Here is a 23,634-nt window from a genome sequence, read left to right as displayed (position 1 = left end):
GTCACTTATCAGTTCTGGATATTTATTCTGATTAATTTTATGGTACATATATCATGCAGTGACAATGAAATACGGGCAATAAGAGTAACTAGATAAGCATTTTTTATTATTATTATTCCGGGAATTCTTTACCCGTTACATTAAAAAAATTCCTCTTCTACAGAGGCTATCCACTTAATCACAAAACTCTTTACAGAGCTACCAGTGAACGCCTTCATAAAGCTAGCGGAGTCGGCAATCTTCTGCAGCGTCCTCCTCTCTTTATGAAGCAATAGTTGGAGGATGTAGTCGTCCTCAAAGAGGTTCTCCGTATCAGAAATCTGCAATCATTCTCGATACTTTGCAAGCTTGGCCACCAGCTCAGGAGTGATAGCCTCCTCCCACTCGTGAAGAAGCTGAAGTCCTTGCAGCTCCTCCCAGTAATGGAGGATCTTTTGGAAGACTTCATCTTCCAATTCAGATTTCTGTTTCTCAAAAGCTGCTTGCATGAACTCTGCTGCCATGTCGGGAGCTTTCGAACCACTGGAACCCGCCATTGCACTTCTTGAGGACTGAATTGATGGAATGTAGGAGAATATGTAAGCGGGTTACTGTATATATATATAGGAAGGAATCAGTCTCCACCGTCGATCCGAATCCAATCGGACGATCAGAGGGAATCTAGAAAATTGAGCCGGTAGATGAAAAGACGTGTACGGATATCGAGGAAACAGGCTCATTATTACCTCGGAATACGAACAATTTTCGACGGTATCACTGTTAACGCATGCAGCATAATGACATTCATTGGATTTCCCGAGAGTACTAAACAATGAATGTTCAAAACCTGAGAGATATGGAAACCTGACACCTCATCACTTCTGCAGGATATTTAGAGACCCAATGCTCTTATTCACTCTGGGATATGTTTTGGAGTAAACATGCATGACTGATCGGGACAGCGAGTCAAGCTCTAGCCCGACTATTTTTAGGATGTGTTGTGATACCCCTGTAAAGGTCCGGGTTAATGATGACCCATTTCCGGGTTAATGTTGACCCGGGTTATCGGTTGAATAGCCCGGATCAGAAGCCAACTGCCCGGGTACTTTTCCTCCACCCGGTCTCTCATACAGGTACCCAGGTAACCAACTACCCAGGCCACCTCGAGAGTTGCACCACACTCGAGTGTGATCGATACAGGCAGTCTAATATGTCAAAACCACTTGGGTTTGGAGTGTCCGAGAAGTCATCAGAAGCTAGTATGGTAAACCGACTTAGTAGGTGGTGTGATAATCGAGGTAACTACCCATTCTTCCACTATAAATAGCAGGTATTAAAGTCATTTAATGATTCTGAAATCTTTGAACTAAAAGCACTTACATATTTTCCCTCAAATATTGCTTGTGTTCATTTAAAAGCCTGCTGACTTAAGCATCGGAGTGGCCACACCGGACATCCCTCCGGCACCCATTCACGAGTTACTTTCTTGTTTGCAGATGTTGATCTAAGCCATTGTCTTCACTCAAATTCCCAAACACTATAAATTATTGATTTGGTCCGTTGGAGCCCCGTACCCGGCTCACCCATTTCAACGAGATCACATCAACAATCTTAAAAATCATCTTCTCAAAGTTAAAAGTGATGCCAGTGCCAATGGCAAATAGTACAAAAGCTTGTGGCTTAGAAACCACAGTGGAATTGGATTATGATTTCCAGTTGTGAACGATTGTTTGTGAAGCACGTAGTAGAATGAAAATAGGTTAGTGGCGGAGAGACGGCTTGGATGACTAGGAAATTGTGTTATCAATCATCCAGTGAGTACAGAGGTAGCCTCATTGATGTCGGGCTGAACCCCTTTTTCCATCCTCCGCGGGAGTGTTGTGTAAAGTATTGATGATATCGGAGTTGAACTAAAGAGATTTAAACATTCAAGTATAATTGGAAACTAATTTCAATTTAATATATATTTTTAAGCAATTGAATATATTTTTTTGGAAAATCATATAACAAAAGACATCGCATATACAATTATTGAAAAATATTGTGATTATAATCAAATAATAGTACATTTTACCAAACCTTTATCCAAAATTAATACAAATCATAAAACAGAAGATATCTAACGTCTTTCTCTTTGTGATCCAATTGTAGTCCGCGAGTTGAAATAAACAATATGGTTGACAAAATTATTTTGCTTGTGTCGAAACCATACTGTCCATCCTTTTAAATTGAACAAAAAAAAAAGAATCGTCCTAATAAATTTTTATTTAACGTCATTTAAAATCCAAATTTCATTTAATTACCTAAGAAACGAATCCCATGTCTCATGCATCATGCCAACGCAAGTGTTAACTTTGAAAAAAATGTGGAATATCCTTGACATATGTTTGGATATGCCTTCTATTGCCAATTAAAACTCGATGTCACCTGAGACCGGGCTTTAGCTCAAGTGGGGTCTCACAATCTTTCCCCTATATAGTGGCTTGGGTTCGAACCCTCCCCACCCCATAGTTTAGGAATTAAAAAAAAAAAAAAAAAACTCGATGTCACCCAAATTTAAATGGCCAGAAATTAATTTGGCCATTCATTTCAGGCACACCCAATTAATTGGTCATTAGATACACTATAACATATTGTTTACTGTGATGGATAAGATAATTATTGATTGTTCAACACATACACACCAAACACCACACATTTAGTCAAATTAATACAAATTATCTGTATCAATCAATTTTTTTTTATCACTCGTGTTACGCTTCGACATCTTCGCTTGTCCAACACCACATATCTAACAGTCCCAAATGATAATATTCTTGGGTAAGGTTGTCTAATGGCAACCCTTGTTTCAATGAATTGAAAGGGGAACCAATTGTTATAATATAGACCATGCAAGAAGAAAAACTAACTAAATTAACCGACATCAACTTGGAAGAAAAAATTCAAAGAAACAAACGATCTGGAGGTGCAACTTCGTCTATTTTTCCAATTTAGTCTCCCAATCCTCAATTCTAAATATAATGTGAAATGAACTACACCCAAAAGTCGGTTAAATAGATTTGATAAACATTAATCCAGAATAAGATGCTACACCAACATCTAACAATGGTACCATAATAAATCAACACAAACAGCCTAAACAATAGTGTATTTACTGACTTGGGTAGCCATTTTCTCGTGGGGAATGCATTATATTTACTCCTAGAAAGTCTGCATGCCGCTTCACTACTTTGAGTTTCAGCAATCTCTTCACAACTTGCTTCATGGTAGGTCGGTAATAATCAGAATCATGAAGGCACTGTATACCCAGACAAGTAATTTTACGCCCGTCGACAGGATCGAAATCACCTTCAGCCGTTAAACTTTCATGGACAAGTGAGTAATTGTCCAAGTTATCATGATATTTGTCCCAAGCCCATTCATTAACGTTTGGCATCTTACATACCCTATCTTCTTCAGTATAAACTCTTTTAGATATCAAGCTCAGAAGTATAGTCCCAAAGGCAAACACATCCTGCTCCTCTGACCATATACCTGCCAGAAAACCCAATAATACATCTAATCGAAAATCAACAGTTAGACTCAACACACTTTTGTAGTATTAACTTCTGGTAGGAGCTAAATTTACTGCTGAGAATAAGATCATATATTGGTGCTTTATTTGCAAACCAAGTAATCTACTTTGATTATGGAAATCAACTACGGATTTTATAAACAACTTCTTGTGACCAACAAAAACGTAGCTTAGTTTTAAGCTTAATGATTGTCCTGAATGTAGGTAATGGTTTCATGCTATGCTTGGTGCACGAGTACAATTTTTTATTAATGAAAAATTAACTTGACAAATGGGTAGAAACAATAAATAAATTCTTTAAGAAAAACAAAATTTATAGAACCAGCACTATAACTGTTTAACGGCCCACAATAAACAACAGTTTTCATCCTTACCTCAGTGGAGCTAAGAATACAAGGGATGGCATACCTAGAATGGCTGCACGTTCATCGATATAACCATAGCACCCACGGACCACCACTTTTGTTATCTTTGTTCTGTCTGGAAATATCCCACCAGTGATCGTACCAAAATCACATAATTTTGGGTTATAGTCCTGCGTGATAAGTGAGTAAATTTCAACAAACGATAACTTTATACCATAATACATAGTCGAATAAGGGAAAAAGACCTCCTCAAGAAGTATATGAGCAGCATCCAGATTGCGAACAATGTAGGGCTTGTATCTCGGATTTCCAGCATGTAAAAATTTGAGAAGAATAGCAAATCTGAGGGCAACTTTGATTCTTTGAAGCCAAGTAAAACCATCTACAGATAACACACGCTTAGGTAAATAATTGAGATGACATCTGTATAATAAGTGAACATGCCCAAAAAATACACATCTTAATCGACCAGCAATATGAAACCTCCGGTGACAGCTCACACCAGACACAAAAGAACTTCAAAGTACGGACAAAATAAAAATTCCGAAAGTACCAAGCGTCAATTCAGTTTGTGAAATTGTGATAGAGTAAAATGGATACATTTTGCTCTTCTTTTTCTTAATTTGCTACAAACAATATGTGACCAGGTCACAGAAGATTTTCTCTCTGCAATTAATTGGTTTCCTACTGAATCAAAGCTAAAGAGTATTATATCTTCTGTGTTGCTTGTTGGACTACCATCTCACCATTGTTTCCTTGCTGCTTCACTGGTCCTAGTAGGGTACAGACTATACCGATCAAGTGTATGAAGCTATCTTTCGCGGTTGAGGTGGATATTCTGGATGTATCAGCTAACTCAATGGCAGAGCCATTTTCTTGTTTATTGAATCAGATCAAACGATATTTCAAGTAGAACTTGCAACAATTTTAATTTTGTACAATAATTTCTCAGAGCCGATAAGTGCACAATAGATCATGTTAGGGGACCAAATAAGTTGTAGGATAGTATTGTTATGGGTTCAAATGTGTTGTGCCTAGAATTACTTGGAGAACGAAAAAGCAATAAAAACAACACTAGAATTGGTTAGAGGACATTCATGTTCGTTATTGGCTAGCAGTTGCTACTTGCTTGGGCAGGTGGAGGGGAGTGTCTTCTTCTTGTAAAAGGGATTATCCCTTGGCTGAGTTTATTTACTCAGATTAGTGTTTATTAATCGAGTTGTTTTCTATCTTTATTTTGTTATTAAACATTGTAATTTATCTATTTGTGTTGGATTCAATGGAAGTTCGTATGTATCAATTGGTCAGATCCCAACTGGATATGAAAGCTACACAAGTGGATGCGAGATTAGAGTGCTGGACACATTAGTGATGGGGTTAGAAGAGAGAGATCGAAAACAAAAGACAGGTTGTATTCTATTGAAGCAAAATTGGGCGAGGTTGATCAGTAGTAGATTTTTCGGTGGAAAGGAGGAGAAATATAAGACTGAAAAATCGATGAATTAAATTGGAGAACAAATGGAATCCAGGCAACAAGGGCTGCTGGAAACAAAATCGCTGACGAAAGTATTCATCACTGGAGAGTTTCAAGGGAGATTCACAACAAATTGTCAACTCACATGAAACTTAACATAGTGCTAAAGCAGAAACCAAAGAAGCGGTTGCAAATCTCAAAATGCATTCCGAGCATGTCGGTCGAGAGCCACAAAGTAGACCAAATTCCTTTTGTGAGGAGAGGACCAAAAGATTGGTGAGGAATTGGACAAGCCTTAATAAGAAGAGTTGATTCCACTAGTTGCATCTCAAAAGAACAATTGCACAATGTTGAAGGGGATAAAAAATTGATACAAAACTCCATGGATCTAAGGACTCATGAGAAATCGTTGTTGGAGCATATTGTTAGGCAAGATTCAAAGGGGCGAGCAGCTGATGGAACAAGTTCGGGCCGAAGATCTACTGATTCCCGCAAATGGAAAAGAAAACGGTGGAATTGATCAAACAATACAGTGGACGGAAAGCGGTGAAGCCTTATGGATGTGTCGCGTCGTTGATGCAGGAAGAGAAGTCAGTCGAGCTTTCTAATGCTGTGATCGGGTTTGTGATACAACTGGAGTGGGTTTTCGTGATGAGCTACTAGTTTATGAGGCACATAGTCTACAATTGGAAGAAGAAATAAACCATGGACCAATTACAATTATTAGGCTATTTTGGGAAGGCTAAGCCATATCACACCGCAAAAAAAAGGCAGCATAATTGTGGGCAGACTTACCTCCAAATTTTGACAGATGATGGAGAAAAGTGGCTTGAACAAAAACGAGAAGCTGTAGAGGGATTTAGGACTGAAAGAGTAGGGCTGCGCGGATCCAGGGTACTCGGTGGAAGGTAAATCTCCAACTTACCCTATGAAATTATTAGGTTCTCTTGCTGGAATTCATATTTTGGTAGTGATGAGCAGTGGCGAAAGCCACAACTTTATTTGGAAATTTGAAGTGATTAAGTGAAGAAATTGGGGCTGCTAGTTTATGATAACTTATATATTTGTAATTAGGAGAGCATCAGATTACACCAAGTGGGATATGTTATGGGATAAGAATGAAAAGCGGAGTTCGTACGATAGCAACAAAAAATAGAAAGGGACGAATATGAAGAAAAATATAGCACTGGAATATGCATTTCTTGGTGTAACCTTGCCATGGGGCCTGAGAAAGACGGGTATATTGCTAAGCGGAGACGTAAAAGAGCTTAATATGTCCATTTCGAGTTTAGATGGGCTGGAAGAGAAATTGAATTAACAGCACAAAATACAAGGCACATTGTATATCGTCAAATTAAATTGCCCTCTTAAAGGGGCTGCTAGCTATTAAGACATGGATCATAACAGCTATAGGTGCACGAGTTGGACTTACTCCTCAAGAGAGTGCAATAATAAATTTGCTTCGTTCGCAAGGAGATGAATCTGGACTTGTTATTTTCTCTTTAGCAAAAGGATGGTACGAAGAAAGGCAGTTGACTCAGTAAAATTTGATGCCAGCAATGGGCAAAAAGTTCAGTCGGCTAGTATCAGTTTCCCAAAAGCAATGATGGTCGTGTATACAAGGAAGAAGGAAGCAACCGAGGCGGCATTCATAGTAGATCAAGTTTCAAGTTTCAGTCTTGAAGACAAGACTGATTTTCAAAAGGGCGGTATTGATAGGGGCTTGAGTAGACGGGGCCCAAATAGTCTACATCATAGTTGTCAATAGCCCTCGCAGCCCTAGCTATAGCGAATAGCGTGGCGAAGCGACACCACATCGCTACGCGCCATGGACTTTGCTATAGCGCTCGCTATTCTCGCTATTGGCACTATAGCGACAATCGCGATAGCTGAAATAGCGGCGCTATTGCAAAGCGAAGCTACATGCTTATTTTCTGTCCTTTTATTTCTCTAATTTTGGTTTTTTGGCAAGTACTTAATAGGGGTGTCAAAATGCGACACGACCCGTCAACCCGACACGACCCAACACGAAAAAAATCAGGTTCGGGTTGAGGTTTTTTCGGGTTGGGTTGATTCGGGTTAGTGCCATGTTAGGCGGGTTTCGGGTTGGGTCGCGGGTTGACCCGCGAACTTTTTTTTTGAAAATATTAACTATATTTTATATATTGTATGCTTGAACAAAATTTATTGTATATTTATATGATAAATTTTCATCATTTAACATTTATTTTGCATATTTTTATTTTTTTTAACAATTTTTTATTTGATTTAGTAAATATACTTTTAATTTTCTACGATTAAACTTTCAAATTTAAATCGAAAATTTTTGTTATTATGTGTTTAAATTAAAATATTATTATTATTTTTTATTTTTTTGAATTTTTTTCATTAATTTTTTTTAAAAAAATTAAAAAATATAAATAAAATTCGGGTTAGGCGGGTTAGACGGGTTGAGTCGGGTTATACGGGTTCGTGTTCGGGTTGGGGGTTTTCGGGTTGCTTCGGGTTCGGGTTGGGTTCGGGTTGAAAAAAAAATAAAAAAAATTTCGCAGGTTGACCTAAAACCCGACCCAACCCACCCGATTGACACCCCTAGTACTTAGTTAGGTTTTGCTGGAAATTATATTTTCTGCATTTCTTGCTTTATTTTTGTGTCTTCTATGATATTTCAATTAAAAAACTTAAAAATAATTTCAGGTTTTAGTATTTTACCATTAAAGTTGATGGAATATTATGCTGAAAATTAAGGTTTTGAATTGATGTTACTATATGTTATATATTATATATTATATACTTGTGGCGCTTCACTTTCAAATAACTCTACCGCTATTCGTTATGCGCTATAGCCACGGACAACTTTTGCGCTACGGGGCGCTATGCGCGATTGACAACTATGGTCTACATAGTATCGTCATGGGCTCAAATGTGTCGCACCTAGAATTACTTGGAGAAGAGGGGGGAGGGGGATGTTGCATGCGGGAAAAGGTAATAAAAACAACACTAGAATTGGTTGTTGGACATTTACGTTCATTAAACAATTTTTTGCTAGCAGTTGCTAGGGCAAGGAGATGGGAGTGTCTTCTTCTTGTATAAAGGAATATCCCTTGGTTGAGTTTGTTTACTCAGATTAGTATTTATATAATCGAGTTTTCATCTTTATTTTGTGATTAAACATTGTAATTATGCTTGTGTTGGATTCAGTGGAAGTTAGCATGTATCATATCTCCACCATGATGGACAACTACCCTTGCGTTAACAAGGAGAAACTTGATTGTGGCGCTAACAATTTGAAAACTTCAGCAAAGAGAAGTTAGGTACCTTTTGGAATGAGGTAATAGAGAGAATCAAGTGCCTTGAGCTCATAAACAACACCAAGATGTTCACCATCAAAGCAGTATTCGCACAATGTTACCAGACCAGGATGACTGATTAGCGTGTGGCGGCGAAGTAAAGTCAGCTCATCCTAGACAAGCAAGGTGTCATCTGTCAGACTTCTCAACGGAAGCATTAAACATGCATTCTCTAGAGGATAACACACCAATAATCTAAGTTCGTTTTCTCCAGGTCGATAGCTGTATATTACAGGAACTTCCCATATCTTCACCACAACATGTTGGACCCCACCATTTCGTACAATTTTTCCATGGTAAAATTTTCCGATTTGGAAATGGCCGAGGAAGTTTTCCTCACTAAAGTTATCGGTATAACAAAGCAAACTCTCATAAGGGACTTGTGAAAGTGTATCGTAATCCATTTCGCCAATCTTCCAGTCCAAGTCTTCACTTCTGTACACTAGTTTACAAAATAGGAAATTATTCTCTCAAGGAGGCAAGATCTGATGAAAGAACTTTTGGGAAAATATAAGCACATGTAATCTAATCCAACAAAACCTTGAGGACAAAAAAACAGCTAATACTCAATAACTTGTACAAATATTCATGATCTAACGTTGGGCCACATGGCCTAATGCATCAGCAAGATTATCAGTATCAATTTATCCAATTATAAGAAAATCATTGCAAAAACATCAACTAAGAAGAGATTGTGTTAGTCGTTCTGCAGAACTAACAGATTGATAGTAATGTAAGAAAATTCTCTTGAACTAACAAGAAAAGCAGGCAATATTTAAGCTAGCCTGGATAAAATTTAAAAAAAAAAAATTACATTAAAAATAGTTCAATTGAATGTCGACTAAAGGTCTGGACCATGGTTCGCTGTCGCGGTCGCGGAGATCGGAACGGATGCTACCGTTCCAGTTACAATGAAATTTCACGGAACGGTCGCGGAACGGGTATTTAAAAAAAATATTATAAATATATAAAAATTAAAAATTTTGGAAAATATTTAGAAATATAAAAATTAAAATAAATATCATTTAAATAGATTATTTGATGTAAATAAGACATTTAATTGGCGACGGTTTTATCCAAACAATGCATGTGCTCAAAATTGCATTATTTGTACTACAAAGCAAAGATACGACGTGCAATAGAACCTACAATTGCACTATTTGTACTAGAAAGCAAAGATACGTGCATTATTAAATCCGTCGCTGATTCGAATTTGCGATGGTTTTATGAAAATTAGTCGCTAAATATAGCGACGGTTTTGACTCAACCGTCGCCGATTTTAATTTGACGACGGTTTATTCAAACCGTCGCTAATTATAGCGACGGTGTTATTAAACCCGTCGCCGATGTAAATCGGCGACGAATAAAAACCGTCGCTACATACATAAAATCCGTCGCTAATAGCGACAGTTCAAAACAAAACCGTCGCGAATTGCGTTCCGGTTCCAACCCGGAACTTCGTCAAGGTTGCTGACGTTCCGGTTCCGGCCGTTCCGTACCCGTTTCGGCGAACCATAGTCTGGACAGAAGACAAATAGATGAGATGCAAAAACAAAAATATGCAAACATACTCCAAATCCTTTAAAATAAAGAAATTGAAACCAGGGGAAATAACAGAGTTCCACAACCCATTCAGTGTATATCCTCAGCCGAAAAAATCAGCAAAAATTAAAATTAAATATATGCAATAATAATGCTAAAACGCCGAGTTCCCTCGCAAAAAACGCCTGCAGAATCCCTAAAGGAACAGGAAAAATACAGGCAATCAGAAAAATTCGATTGTGAAATAAAAATTACGAAGGCATCAAAGGATGGAAAACATGGGTTAGTTAACCACTTTCTCAAGCATGGGAATTTCCTTACTCCATATCTCAGAAAATAATTCTTAATATTATCTTACAGAACAATAAAAACAAACAAACAAAGGCGAAAAAAAATTCTGAAGAATCGCTTACTAATATCGACTCTGACAGATTTTTGACATGGGATATAACTAACACGTAATCGGGAAAAACCAGATATAATTGAGATTTTAAACAAATAGAAGAATCCTGATATCTTAAATAGAAAATATTGAGGCTGCATACCCTTGTCGCCAAATTCAAGTGCCCTAATTCCTAAGGATATTTAACGTTGCTGGAGAAAGTCCTGAAGAAATTCAAGGAGGATTCACAAATAGTTTGAAGAGAGGCGTGGATTTGCTTTTCATAGAACCTAAAACAAGAGTTTGAATTTAAACATAAACAGGAGGCGGTATTTTATTTTTTAACTTCGGTCAACTCTTTTTTTAAGAAAATGAGCTCATCAAGTGTACTTCAAATACACTTGAGAAGGTCATTGTCTTAAAAAAAATGTTGACCGAAGTTATTTAACCAATTTCTCCAAACATGGGGAGTACACGAATTGTACATATATAGGTAAATTGGAATATCAATTTATCGGTTTTTTATTAGTAAATAAACTATTTATAAATTATTAGATTATTTAAAATTATATTATGAAAAATAATTATCGACTCAAATATATTATTACTTAATTTTTATCATCATGATAAAAATAAAATAATAAATATCTATGATCATAGCTCAAATGTATTGTTTTCGGACAGCAAAGCAAATATAATAACCATTTAGCTTTCCAAAATCTGATATTGATTTGTTGGAATTTGAAAAAATAATTGTTTTATTAAAGTTATAGATCATGAAAAGATAAATCTTTTGGAAAAAAACTGTATGTTTAGTTTATTTAATTTATTAATTTTTTAATAACAGAGGTATCAGAGCCAAGGTTTTTCTAAATCGTATGGTTTTGATATTGAATAATTTATTTCTAACCACACAAGAAAGTTTTTCAGAAAATTTAGCACCACGAAAATTTATTTTTTTTTCCAGATTTTCGAAAAAAAAAAAAATTAAATCTGCCCGGAACTGTTCCGGGCAGTCCGTGCGCGCAGGGCCGCTGCGCTAACGCAGGCGTCGGTGGTTAGTGATAAATTATTAGATATATGATTGATCAGTTAATTAAATTTGTTTAATTAATTGATATTAATATTTGATATTAAATGCATGAAGGATGATCGAGAGCCTTGACCAATGTGTTAGGTGTATGTTAGGATATTTTACTGTTTTATTCGGTTTTTTATTAATATTTGATATTATTAAAGTGGGCATGGTTTATGGCCCGTTCCCACCCCATGAGATGTATCCCTTATGTGCCATGGCTATTTAAATGTAATTATTAGAAATAGTGGGAGATCAAGACTGGAAGATGGTGGGCCCGATGAACGAGATGAAGACATGTAAAATATTGGAAGCTCTTGTAATAGTTGCATTTGCATCCCTGCATTCACCTAGGTTTTGGACCAGGATCCATGTTTGGCTCACAGTGGATCTAATAGTGTTGGCGATCGATCATCCTTATTTATTGTTGAATGTCATATTATGATATATGTGATATATAGTAGTATGCATGTATGTATATTATTAGATAATATTGTTGCATGGATCCGGCAAACATACAAACTCGTGGCACGCGATTTGAAATTAAAATGATGAGACAATTTTAAAATTAAAATCCCTCATTTTGAATATGATTCAAAATTCATATCAAACCGTAAAAGTAAAAATTAAAAGAGTTTAATTTTTCCTTGCCTTCCATCAATAGTGGTTGCATGTTGATCGCTACCCGCGGACAGTGTCTGGCTCATATTATTGGGGAGGCCTGGACGCCGGAAAGCTGTGACTTCCACCGGACATATGATGTGAATTGAGTGGAACTCCCATGACTTCGGCTCATATTATTGGGGAACTCATGGCGACCGTCTACTACAATTCAATATTGATGGGTCGGTTTGGCACGCGAAAATAAACGACGTCATATTATTGGGTCCTTATTAAACGTGAGGCAAAACACGCGGAGGTTGCATAGGGATGCAATTGGACTCTACCTTTTAGAAATTATAATTGGCTGATATTATTCGGGATTATAATTGGCTAATTGGACTCCACGTGCCCACTAAGAAAATACGATTTCCCTTTTTCATCAGAGGGTGGTGGAAATGTCAAAATAGTGGGAGGGAGATTTATAAAATAAAATCCATATTTTATATCTTAAAATTATTTTAAAATAATCAGCAACAATTATTCTGTTTCCATATCAGTATATTTTCGATTTTGTCACGTAATCCATTTTTGTTATTAACAAGTTAATCGTAACTAATTTTCAAGACTGGTTGGGAAAATTGTTCTAAATTCAGAGAAAATGATATACACACTAATGTCAGTCCTGCTGAACTGACAAAGCATGCAAGATGGTAGGACCATAGTATGCAACCTAAAGTGTGATGTGCTCGCTTCTATGTCAAATGAACTGTAGGGACAGTTTGAGGAAATGTTGAATGCTGCTGACATTCGAATACACATGCAAGAGTTGCATGGTACATGAAACTCGTACAGTGATGCACACCACTTTTAAAAGCTCATGACTACACAATGCAAGATGGGGCTTTGGCCCATGAGCATGGTGTAATATGACTGTGCTTATTGAGAATGTAGTGGGCCTGAAATATGTGATTCCTAACGAGTTAATTGATGACATAAATTTTTGTCTTTCTCTTCCTCATTTGACGGAGTTATGGTGAACTTCAATTTGAATAAGATAGATGATAGCCTTGAAGAGCTAGTCAATACACTTATAACTTTTGAGATCACCATAAAACAGGAAATTATTGTTTTTCTTATGGGCCTCTCGTCAGACGAAAATGGCCCACAATGTAAGGGAAAGAAATGTTCTGCCCTTCACAAGAAAAACAATCCCAATAAGAGGCAAACTCTGAAAGACACTTAAAAGGCCTACAAAGCCCGCTAAGTTAGAACATATTTATTTCGCTGCATGAAGTCCGGACATAAAAAATTATATGTGCCAGAAATGTTCTGGAAATGATAAGTGAATGTCCAAGTAAACATGATTTCAACAACAAACAAAATAAAGTTAGATGATCCAAATCCCACACAAATATGGCACGCTAGACTATGTCACATTTCCAAAGAAGGATGCACAAACTAGTGGGAGAAGGCATGTTTGACTTGTTAGACATAAATTCTCTACCTGCTTGTGAGTCATGTCTAAAAGAAAAAACGACTAAGACTCCATTTGATGGAAATGTGGAACGTGCGCATGGTCTACTGGATTTGATCCACACAGACGTTTGTGGCCCGCTAAGTGTTAGCACAAAATATGGGCAATCCTACTTCATTATCCTTACCGATGACCACTCGAGGTATGGGTTTGTTTATGTTTATGAAACACAAATCTGAAGCATTTGAAAGGTTCAAAGAATTCAGATCTGAAGTAGGAAAACAGCTAGAAAGGAGTATTAAGACACTTCGATCTGATCGAGATGAAGAATACTTGAGTGCTGAATTTTTGGGTTATCTAAAAGAGAATGAGATTCCCTCACAGTGGACTTCACCAGCAACACCACAATTGAATGGTGTTTCTGAACGTCGTAAGCGAACCTTGTTGGACATGGTTCGATCCATGATGGGATTCACTGAATTGCCTACATCGTTTTGGGGCTTTGCGCTTGAAACTGCGGCAATGTTGTTGAATAATGTCTACGCTAAAGCAGTTGATAAAATACCATATGAGATATGGATGGGAAAAACTCCCAAATATTCTTACAAGAGAATATGGGGATGTCCTGCTTACGTGAAGCAGACAGTGGGAGACAAATTGGATAATAGATCCATTTTGTGCTACTTTGTAGGATATCCAAAGAATTCTGTTGGATATTATTTCTATCATCTCAATGAAGCAAAAGTGTTTGTTTAAAGAAATGCCACCTTTTTGGAAAAGAAATTTATATTAAATAGAAAAGGCAAGATGATAGAACTTGAAGAAATTCAAGATACTCCCTCAACTATAGAAGTTGAACCCATTTCCCAAGAACCAGTAGTTGAAGTACAAGCTCCTAGAAGGTCTGATAGGGTTATTAGACCACCTGCAAGATATACGCTTCTTCATGAACAAGGCCATGATGAGTCTTGTGTTGGATGTGATCCAATGAATTTCAAAGAAGCAATATCTGATACTGATTCAACCAAATGGCTTGAAGCCATGCAGTCAGAAATGGACTCTATGTATTCAAACCAAGTCTGGACATTGGTGGATCAACCGGAGGGAATCGTTCCTATAGGGTGCAAATGGATCTACAAAAAAAAGCTTGGGGCGAATGGGAAGGTAGTGACCTTCAAAGCAAGACTGGTTGCAAAAGATTATACTCAAAGGCAAGGAGTTGACTGTGAGGAAATTTTTCACCAGTTGCTATGTTTAAGTCCATTAGATTACTACTAGCCATAGCATCATGGTATGACTATGAGATATGGCAAATGGATGTAAAGACTGCATTCCTCTTTGGAGACATCAAAGAAGAAATTTATATGTCTCAACCTGAGGGATACACATCAGTGGGAAGTGAGCATAAGGTATGCAAACTTCAGAGATCAATATATGGTCTCAAGCAGGAGTCAAGGAGTTGGAACCTCAGATTTGATAGCACTATCAAAGAGTTAGGTTTTGCTAAGAATCCTGAGGAATCATGCGTGTACAAAAAAGTTAGTGGGAGTGTAGTGACATTCCTAGTACTTTATGTTGATGATATCCTGCTCATTGGGAATGATGTAGGATTACTTCAATCAACTAAAGTATGGTTAGCAAATAAATTCTCCATGAAAGACATGGGTGAAGCATCCTATGTATTGGGAATACAAATCTATAGAGATAGATCAAAGAGGATGTTGAGGTTCACCCAAACGATTTATATCGATACCATTCTAAATAGATTCTCTATGGAAGAATCCAAGAGAGGATACTTACCAATGTGTCATGGTGTTACTCTATCTAATGCAATGTGCCCCAATATTGATGGAAAGATAGAGATGATGACACGGATTCCATATGTGTCTGCCATTGGTAGTATCATGTATGGTATGATATCGACACGTCCTGATGTTGCTTACGCTCTGAGTGTTACAAGCAGATATCAGGCGAACCCTGGTCCAAAGAAATTGGAAGGCCGTGAAAGATATTCTTAAGTACTTGAGAAGGACTAAGAATTTGTACATGGTCTATGGGGGTGGAAAATTAAAATTGGAAGGCTACACTGATTCTAGCTTCCAATGTAACGTAGATGATTCGAAATCGACCTCTGGTTTTGTATTCATGCTATATGGTGCGGCTGTCTCTTGGAAAGGTTCCAAGAAAGACACCGTTGCGGATTCCACCACTGAAGCTGAATACATTGCTGCATCTGATGCAGCCAAAGAGGTAGTTTGGATGAGGAATTTTGTCCAAGAGTTGGGCGTTATTCCTAATGGAGTTGATCCAGTCCCGTTGTACTGGGACAACACTGGTGCCGAAGCGCAAGCAAAGGAACCAAGGTCTCATCAGCGATCCAAACATGTACTAAGGAAGTTCCACATCATACGGGAGATGGTGGGAAGAGGAGACATATCAGTTGAAAGAGTCCCCTCTGCAGATAATGTTGCCGATCCACTCATAAAGCCCTTGCCAGGACCATTGTTTGAAAAGCATCGCGAAGCAATGGGATTAAGGGTAGTTGGCTCTAGGGCAAGTGGGAGATTGTTAGAGTAGATGTCCTGCAAGCCAACGGTTGGCTAGGGAATTTATTGACTCAAGTGAAATAAACAATCTTTATTTTAAAATAATTTAACTTTTTATGGTCTTGTTATACTTTATCTGTATACCCATGCAAACAGCATAGATAAAGTCCTTGATTATGCTTTAATACAAATGAATCGTAATTCGATGTTGAAACTCATTTGTAAACACTGCATATTCTAAATTCGTTCCTAGTCGATTCAGCCGCCTAAAACAGGGATAAAGGTCGCTTGAGCTCGAGACTAGCATCTGTGATGTTGTGTACTGCGTTTCTTGGTAAGGGCATGGAGATGTCCAAACATGCAGATGTATAGTCATATGATGATTATACTGAACAACCCTCCCTCGGACTTTCCAAGTGGTTATCATTCATCGAGAGGATAAGTCCGTGGTTATGATTGTACACCATTAGTCCTTACGACCCGGGACAACACTGAGGCTCTATATGCTAGGGCTGTGCTTTGACTCGTTTATCGGCTCCAGGAGAGTCATCAGGTGGCGAGGTTGGGTACAGTTGCGACACATATAGGAGCCAGTGCATTGTAGTCGGGGATTCACCGCTCACCTACGGGTGTGGATATCCTGTGTGATCTGATGAAATAATAGTGCATGGAATCTCTGGCCAGAGTATGAGATGTACGTTAGAGAAGGAGTTCTCAAATAGTACACGTGATGCCACTATTATAGTTATCACAAAGTTATCGAATTAATATGCAACCCTCGATGAACCAATGGTTGCAGATTCGATCGGGATATATGAGATGAAGGGACCGTACTGTACGTTAATCATAATCGACTGGTTCTTGCAGGCACTATCAGTGATACCTAGGGGATCATGGGGCGATGCTACTAGACGCTCTTACCATGATCCGATGGGTGCAATCAGAAATGAGTTCTGACATTCTTAATCAAGGTGTTGATGAAAAGAATGGGGCTAACTAGGGTAAGTTCGAATAAGAATAAATATTATTCTGAATCACAAAGAGTTGTGAACCCACGGCTAGCTGTATCCCTGAACCATTGAGGGTCACACAAGCACTGGATCGTTTGTTCCCGTTGAGAGAATAAATTCAAGGAGTTGAATTTATATTATGATATAGTAAATTCAAGGATTTGAATTTATGATAATTAAATTTTGAGAAAATAAATTCAATGAGTTGAATTTCTGAGATAGTAAATTCAAGAAGTTGAATTTATGAAATTTGGAAAGAATAAATTCAAGGAGTTGAATTTATAAAATTTGAAGATTTAATTTATTAAACTCAAAGTTGAGTTTATTAAATATTAAATTTTGGAGGTGGTAAATTCAAGGAGTTGAATTTGTAATATTAAATTCAAATGTTGAATTTATAATATATTTAATTTATTAAACTCAAAAGTTGAGTTTATTAAATATTAAATTAAATATAGTGGGAAGTATGTTTAATGTGTTTGTGGGAGTACAAGTCCAACATACTAAATAATTAAAGTTCTTAATGGACTTTGATTAATTAATTAAACTAGTTGGACTAGTCCAATTAATTAATCAAGCTCATTAATGTTAATTATGGTAATTAGGCCATGTAATTTTTTATTTTAAAATTTTGACCTAAAATCTTAACCTCCACAAAATTGGATTATGAGATTTTCGAGACTCATGGGATGCAATCTTTGGAATCATTAATTAACTTAATTAATTTGATTAATTAAGTAAAGTAATGATTAGAGATAATAATAAGGATTTTTTATTTATTAACCTAGAGGCATCCGAAAAAGTTGAGATGGGAATTCACAATTTTTCGGCTCTTCCAATTCCAAAAGCTCTCTCGAAATTTCTCTTCTCAAAATAAGAAAAATTCGGCTTATTGTGTTGAGTCGATTTTTTCTTCGTGTTTCATCTCTACGTAGATACTTTTTCCAAATTTTCTAGTGCAATTTGGAAGAGGAACAAGCGATCTAGTCGTGGACTTGATAGGAGGATCAAAAAAAGCAGATCTGAAGAAAGTTCGTAGGGAATTCACCAAGAGCTATCTCCGCTAACCCCGGAATAGTTGGATCCGTGTGAATCGTTCACCAAAGGTATAAACTCTAACGCCCTATGAATGTTTATGGTAAAATCATACGAGTGCCCAAACAATATCTTGAATGTCAAGATCTAAAAATTTTTAAAACTTCCGCTGCGTTTGGGCGTGTAGAAAACCGGGATCCAACAAAAACGATGTCGCGTGGCAGCTAAAGCACTGATTTGACAATGCCTGAGAAATCTCACTCATTCTTGATTTACGTAAATCTAATGGACACAATTTTCTACTCTTGATTAGATATTTCTCGTAAGTTTCTAGGCTTTTCATTATATCGTGAAGATACTTTTGTTTGTTTTATTAAGTGTAATTAAAGATAAAAACTAGTTTTATATTATGTGTTGTAGGCTTTCTTATTTCATATAAGTCACGTGAGAATGATGATTATATATTTAAGTTTCTGTTTTATATCATTTCTAATTTATGTTATTCATAAACAAAAAAACATTTGTGGGACTCTCAGATAAAACCCACCTTGTTCTGGGTTCGGTGTGGGGTGAGTCCAAAGCAGATTTAAGCAGGGTAATAGGTCCATATTTTTCCTAAATGAGGGGGGTATCGGGTCTGGGTAAACTCGTCCCATTGACATTCCCATATAATGCGTGTATGAAATGTACTCGAGAACTCCCGAATGCAAGACATGATTGCATGGATTCAGTAGTCTTTAATGTTGAGGATATATACCTTTTTGAAGCCGAAATCCCAATGTTAAAAGTCTCAGACAACTTTCTGTTGGAGTACCGTTTTCTTGCACCCAAGACGCAACGGAAATTAAAATTTTTTGTTTTAATGTTAAAAATGTTTTTGGGGGGCGTATGATTTAAATAAACATTCATAGGACATTTAATTTTTTTTTAACTTTGCGTTTAAGAATGATGAACACTAAATCAGTCCGACATTAGCGGAGTTGGTCTTTGTTGTAAATCCCTAAGAACTTTATTCAATCTCCTAATCAGGTCCACGATCAGAAACTTTGTTCTTCATATAGATCGCACTAGAGATTTAAATGAAATTTGTTTCGAGATTGGATAAACGGAATTTCAAAAATCAGGCAACGATGGCCGAATTTTTTTCTTCAAAAATTGAGTTGGTCGAAACTCTATGTGAGGAGAAGAGGGGGGGAGTTTTGCACAAAAATTATATTATTTCATATAATCTTTAATGAAATATTTATAAGTTTTGATTCATGATCAAATCAGGAATCCTACTTGGATCATAACACTGTTATCTCATTATTTAAAATATCTCATGTATATATTTTCTTCTCTTGAAAATATAATACATAATTAAATCATTATCAAATTTTGATAATATATATTTATTTATGCTTAAAATTTATTTTTATTTAGTTACTCGATTAATTAATTAATATATTTTATACTCTTCTAGAATGTTTTATGAGAATTTTGTACTTATGTCGTCATTACTATTACAATTATTTACTAGATTCTAAATTTATTAAATAAATAATTGTGAACTCATTATAACCTTGATAGACAATCAAACAGCTCTGATGTGTCTAGAGTACAAATCTCGTTCAAATAATGAAAAATGAAAATTTTGAAGGACAAAGTTTTTCACTGATCTATTTTTGGCATCTGCCAGTTTTGTGAACTCTTTCAGTAAAACAGGCAGTTTCACTCTCCTCACTTGATTAGCTCTTAAGCTAACTTCCACATTTTTCATTACATAGAATCAACTTATGAACTCTTTTATAAGCAATCTGTTTGATCTTCATCAAACTACAGTAGCCAAATTCAACCCCTTGAACTTGATTGTCTCAACGGGAACACGGAATTCAATACTTATGTGACCTCAATGGTTCAGAGATACAGCTAGCCGTGAGTTCATGTTGGAACAGAACATTTATGTTATTTTGTTAACAAATAATTAAGACAAAAGTGATCTAGGCTAAACTAAAATTCAAACCAAACGGAACTGATTATGTCCATAAGCTAAACTAATTTATATAAACTAGACTATTCTAGCATAACTGACTCAGACTTAAACTGAAATATAGACTAGTCTAGCAGAACTGACTCAGGCTTAAACTGAAATATATCTTAACACTCTTATCAGTTTATCAGTTATCATTATTCAGTCTCAATGACATCTGTTTACAACAGAGTGCTAAACTGATTTTTGGATAATTTTTTCCCGACCTTATTGTCACAGCCATAATCAACAACATTACATTTTGTACAGATGTCAGGAATGATGACATGGACAAAAGACGCAGCAACGGATACATCATTTGGAATGGATCCTTTTTGAAGTTTCTGATTATTGCAATTCGGAAACTATAAATAGAAATGCAGATCAGTTGAGTACTGATTAACGAAGTTACCAGATCACTTGGTTACCAAGTTACAAGAACAAAAGTCATACATTAAAGCACACTTTATAAAGTATTGTATCTTATTATTGGGAATCATTAATTGGTAGGAATTCTTTGTAATTCATTGAATTCCAGAACAATTCGTATACTATTTCTTTGTTCAGTTGAGTAGACTAGGAGTTTCAGTTTTGCCAGTGTAAAGTCCAAACTGAATTGGGTTTTTGCAAATTGCTTGTCAAGATCAAATCCTTTTAGAGTGAGTCTTTCCAAAAAGAAGAAGTGGTGAAATAGGAGCTTGAGCTCTCCGAATATAGAGAAACAAATTCTCGTACATTTTACTTCCAGTTTAATAGTCAAGCCATTATTTAAATTTGAAACGTCTTTTACTCATTTTTCTTTAAAATATACTAGAATTTTTTTTTAAAAAAAAACATGCCTCTTGGCCAAACCTATATATTTTACTAAATTTTGCACCATTAAAATAACTCACCAAATATTTTACTCAAAATCCAAAAACGCAGTGTAAAACATAAAATCGTAAACGTCAAACCAAACATAAAGTTAGCATTTTTCAAATTTAGCATAAACATCTTAAATCCTCTCAAAATCACTCATTTGCGCAAAAGTCATAAAAGTATTTAAAGTACTGTAAAATCATAGTAGTGCAGAAAAACTAGCAATGGTCCTCGGATTAGGTGCACCATCAGTTCAGTCAGTTCAAGCGTCAAGTCCTCCCATATCAACATAAATATCATCACCTGCATCATTCACACCTAGTGAGTCTAATGAATCAACATGCTTTACCGTTATAACAAGTAATACTTATACATCCACATGTTACAGTGAAAAATACTATTAATAAAATAGTTTTACCATTAATATGCATAACTTAAAACCTTTTCATCATAAACCTTTTCTTTCATCATAAACATATACATATACATTTCCTTTAGGGTGAATTCTGTTAATTAATTATGATCATCTTTCGGTCGATTGATCAATCTCAGCTGTAACCATGGTACCAGGCGGCGAGGCAACATTAAATACTTTTCCGTTATGTGCCTTGGCCTATAGTCGGTGGGGACACCATCAATCACTTTTCAATTACTAGGCCTTGGACTATGGGTTTCCACGGGGCTTTGTTGTAAACGAGTTCCACTTAAACTTTGTCCCTCATGAATCTCCATTTCCTTACCGTCACAATTAAATCACTCCCTTCAAAACATTTTTCATCATTTCCATCACTTTATAAAAATACATGCAATAATATTGTTTTCTTTTAAACCAAACATACAACACGTCTTTTAGCTTTATCAATTTTCATCATAAAATTCCATAATTTTTCAAAATAAATATTTTAACATTCATTACAATATTCAGGACACTGTCAGGTCTTAACATTTTTCAGGTGTAAAATGACTGTTTTATCCTTGAAACCCTAACTTTCTAAATTTACCATTGGACCTTAAAACGACGACCCGGATCCATCCAAACTTACCATAACAACTTAAAATACACCCATAAACATTTCTTAGACACAAACTTAAGCGCCTCGACTAAATTCATAATTCGTTTTAAAACTTGAACCGAAGTTCCGGTTTTAACCCGAATCAACTCGAAACTTAACCGAACTTTACCAAACTTTAATCATAACTTACTAACACCTAACCAACCATTTTTAAACCCAAATCAAGCCATTTAAAATCCTCGGAAAAACCTATACAGCCTACTGAATTTTCTGCAATCATTCAAACAAAACCCTAGCTTTAACAAACCATGTGTTCCTTCAAGCCTAGCTCTTAACAAACGTGACCAGCCCCTCACCCACCCTCCTAGGACCTAGAACAAACCCTTAATACCCTTCCTAGAACATCCCTATACGTGCCATGCACGCCATGCACGAGGACGTACATGGTGCGATCGAACTTGCGCGCGGCCACGACTAGGTTGTGCCCTAGCCGACTTATCCGTGCGCCTCCCCCTCTTAGCCTCTCCAGCCATGTGTTGACCACCATGGCTCGATTCTAGGACTCTCAAGAACCCATCCCCTCGCCTGGAAAGTACCCAGCATGGCCTCCCCCTTTTATCCTTCCAAAACCTTGCCCTATCTTTTAAGAACCCCAAAAATCATTCAGCCCTTGCCTTGTCTTTTCCAGCCCTTAATTGTTCATCTAAGAGTCCTTAAACACACGGTAAATTGAGCCCCTAACATCCCTAACGTGTCATCCCCTCCCTTTAATAAGAAACATCAAGAATCATGCAATAAAAATCATGTTTTCCATGTATAAAGCCTTAAAAACGAAAATACCATGATGCTTTGAGTTTTTTCATGCAGGAACACTTAATCACATATAATATGGTATGAATGATGAGAAAATAAGGAATAAGGCGTGCTTTTGCGTGTTTCATGTACGAAAATCAATTCTAGACACGAAGAACGTTGACGGAGAGACGGGGAGAACTTGCTGCAATTTTCCTTCAAAAATCCCACGCGAATGAGCTTGAACGTGTGTGTAGTGTGTGGCTGCTAGGAGAGAACCCTTGGAGTCTAGTGTTGGTGTGCGTGAGTTTTGAAGAGTTTTTAGGCTTTAGAAACTCAATTTTTTTATATAAATAATTGGATATAAAGCTAGATCCAATAAACTTGGTATAATAGGCCTATTATAATGTTGGAAAAATATCTCGTTTAGGAAAATTTAGCCGAGTTCCTAAAAAGTCCTTATTTTCGTCAAAAATCGATTAAAGGTTTAAAATAAGACTCGACATGTAAAAACATCTCAACATGCTTCATTTTTTAAAATTACATATAAAATA

At 36.5% G+C, this 23,634-nt stretch overlaps 1 protein-coding gene across 5 annotated transcripts; it reads right to left on the bottom strand.

Annotated features, from left to right (window-relative positions):
- Nucleotides 1-3,024: 3,024 nt before the first annotated feature.
- Nucleotides 3,025-10,949, bottom strand: LOC142527494 (putative serine/threonine-protein kinase PBL17). Of its 5 annotated transcripts, none has more exons than XM_075632310.1 (6): nucleotides 10,830-10,949; nucleotides 8,931-9,184; nucleotides 8,711-8,855; nucleotides 4,164-4,300; nucleotides 3,962-4,088; nucleotides 3,025-3,513 (listed from the first exon to the last, which is right to left on the bottom strand). In XM_075632310.1, exons 2-6 carry the CDS (start codon nucleotides 9,144-9,146, stop codon nucleotides 3,131-3,133), a joined length of 1,008 nt encoding a protein of 335 aa, XP_075488425.1. In that variant the 5' UTR covers nucleotides 9,147-9,184; nucleotides 10,830-10,949; the 3' UTR covers nucleotides 3,025-3,130. The 5 variants fall into 5 exon arrangements, with proteins under 5 accessions (XP_075488425.1, XP_075488427.1, XP_075488426.1 ...); XM_075632312.1 differs by having other exon boundaries at nucleotides 8,931-9,177; nucleotides 10,830-10,877; XM_075632311.1 differs by having other exon boundaries at nucleotides 8,931-9,177; nucleotides 10,698-10,837.
- Nucleotides 10,950-23,634: the final 12,685 nt, after the last annotated feature.

The sequence above is a fragment of the Primulina tabacum genome, chromosome 15 (assembly GCF_025594145.1).
Source record: "Primulina tabacum isolate GXHZ01 chromosome 15, ASM2559414v2, whole genome shotgun sequence".
In the NCBI taxonomy this organism is placed as follows: Eukaryota; Viridiplantae; Streptophyta; class Magnoliopsida; order Lamiales; family Gesneriaceae; genus Primulina; species Primulina tabacum.
The sequence above is the reverse complement of the archived record's forward strand: the minus strand, read 5'-3'. Positions and strand labels throughout refer to the sequence as shown.

Excerpts from the sequence above, each read along its gene's own strand:
- LOC142527494 (XM_075632309.1), bottom strand. The coding sequence starts at position 10,827 with ATGCAGCCTCAATATTTTCTATTTAAGATATCAGGATTCTTCTATTTG. Across the intron at positions 9,185-10,697 it reads ATCTGTCAGAGTCGATATTA|TGTACAGAAGTGAAGACTTG; the intron begins GTAAGCGATTCT and ends TTTGTAAACTAG. Across the intron at positions 3,514-3,961 it reads TGAACGTGCAGCCATTCTAG|GTATATGGTCAGAGGAGCAG; the intron begins GTATGCCATCCC and ends GTTTTCTGGCAG.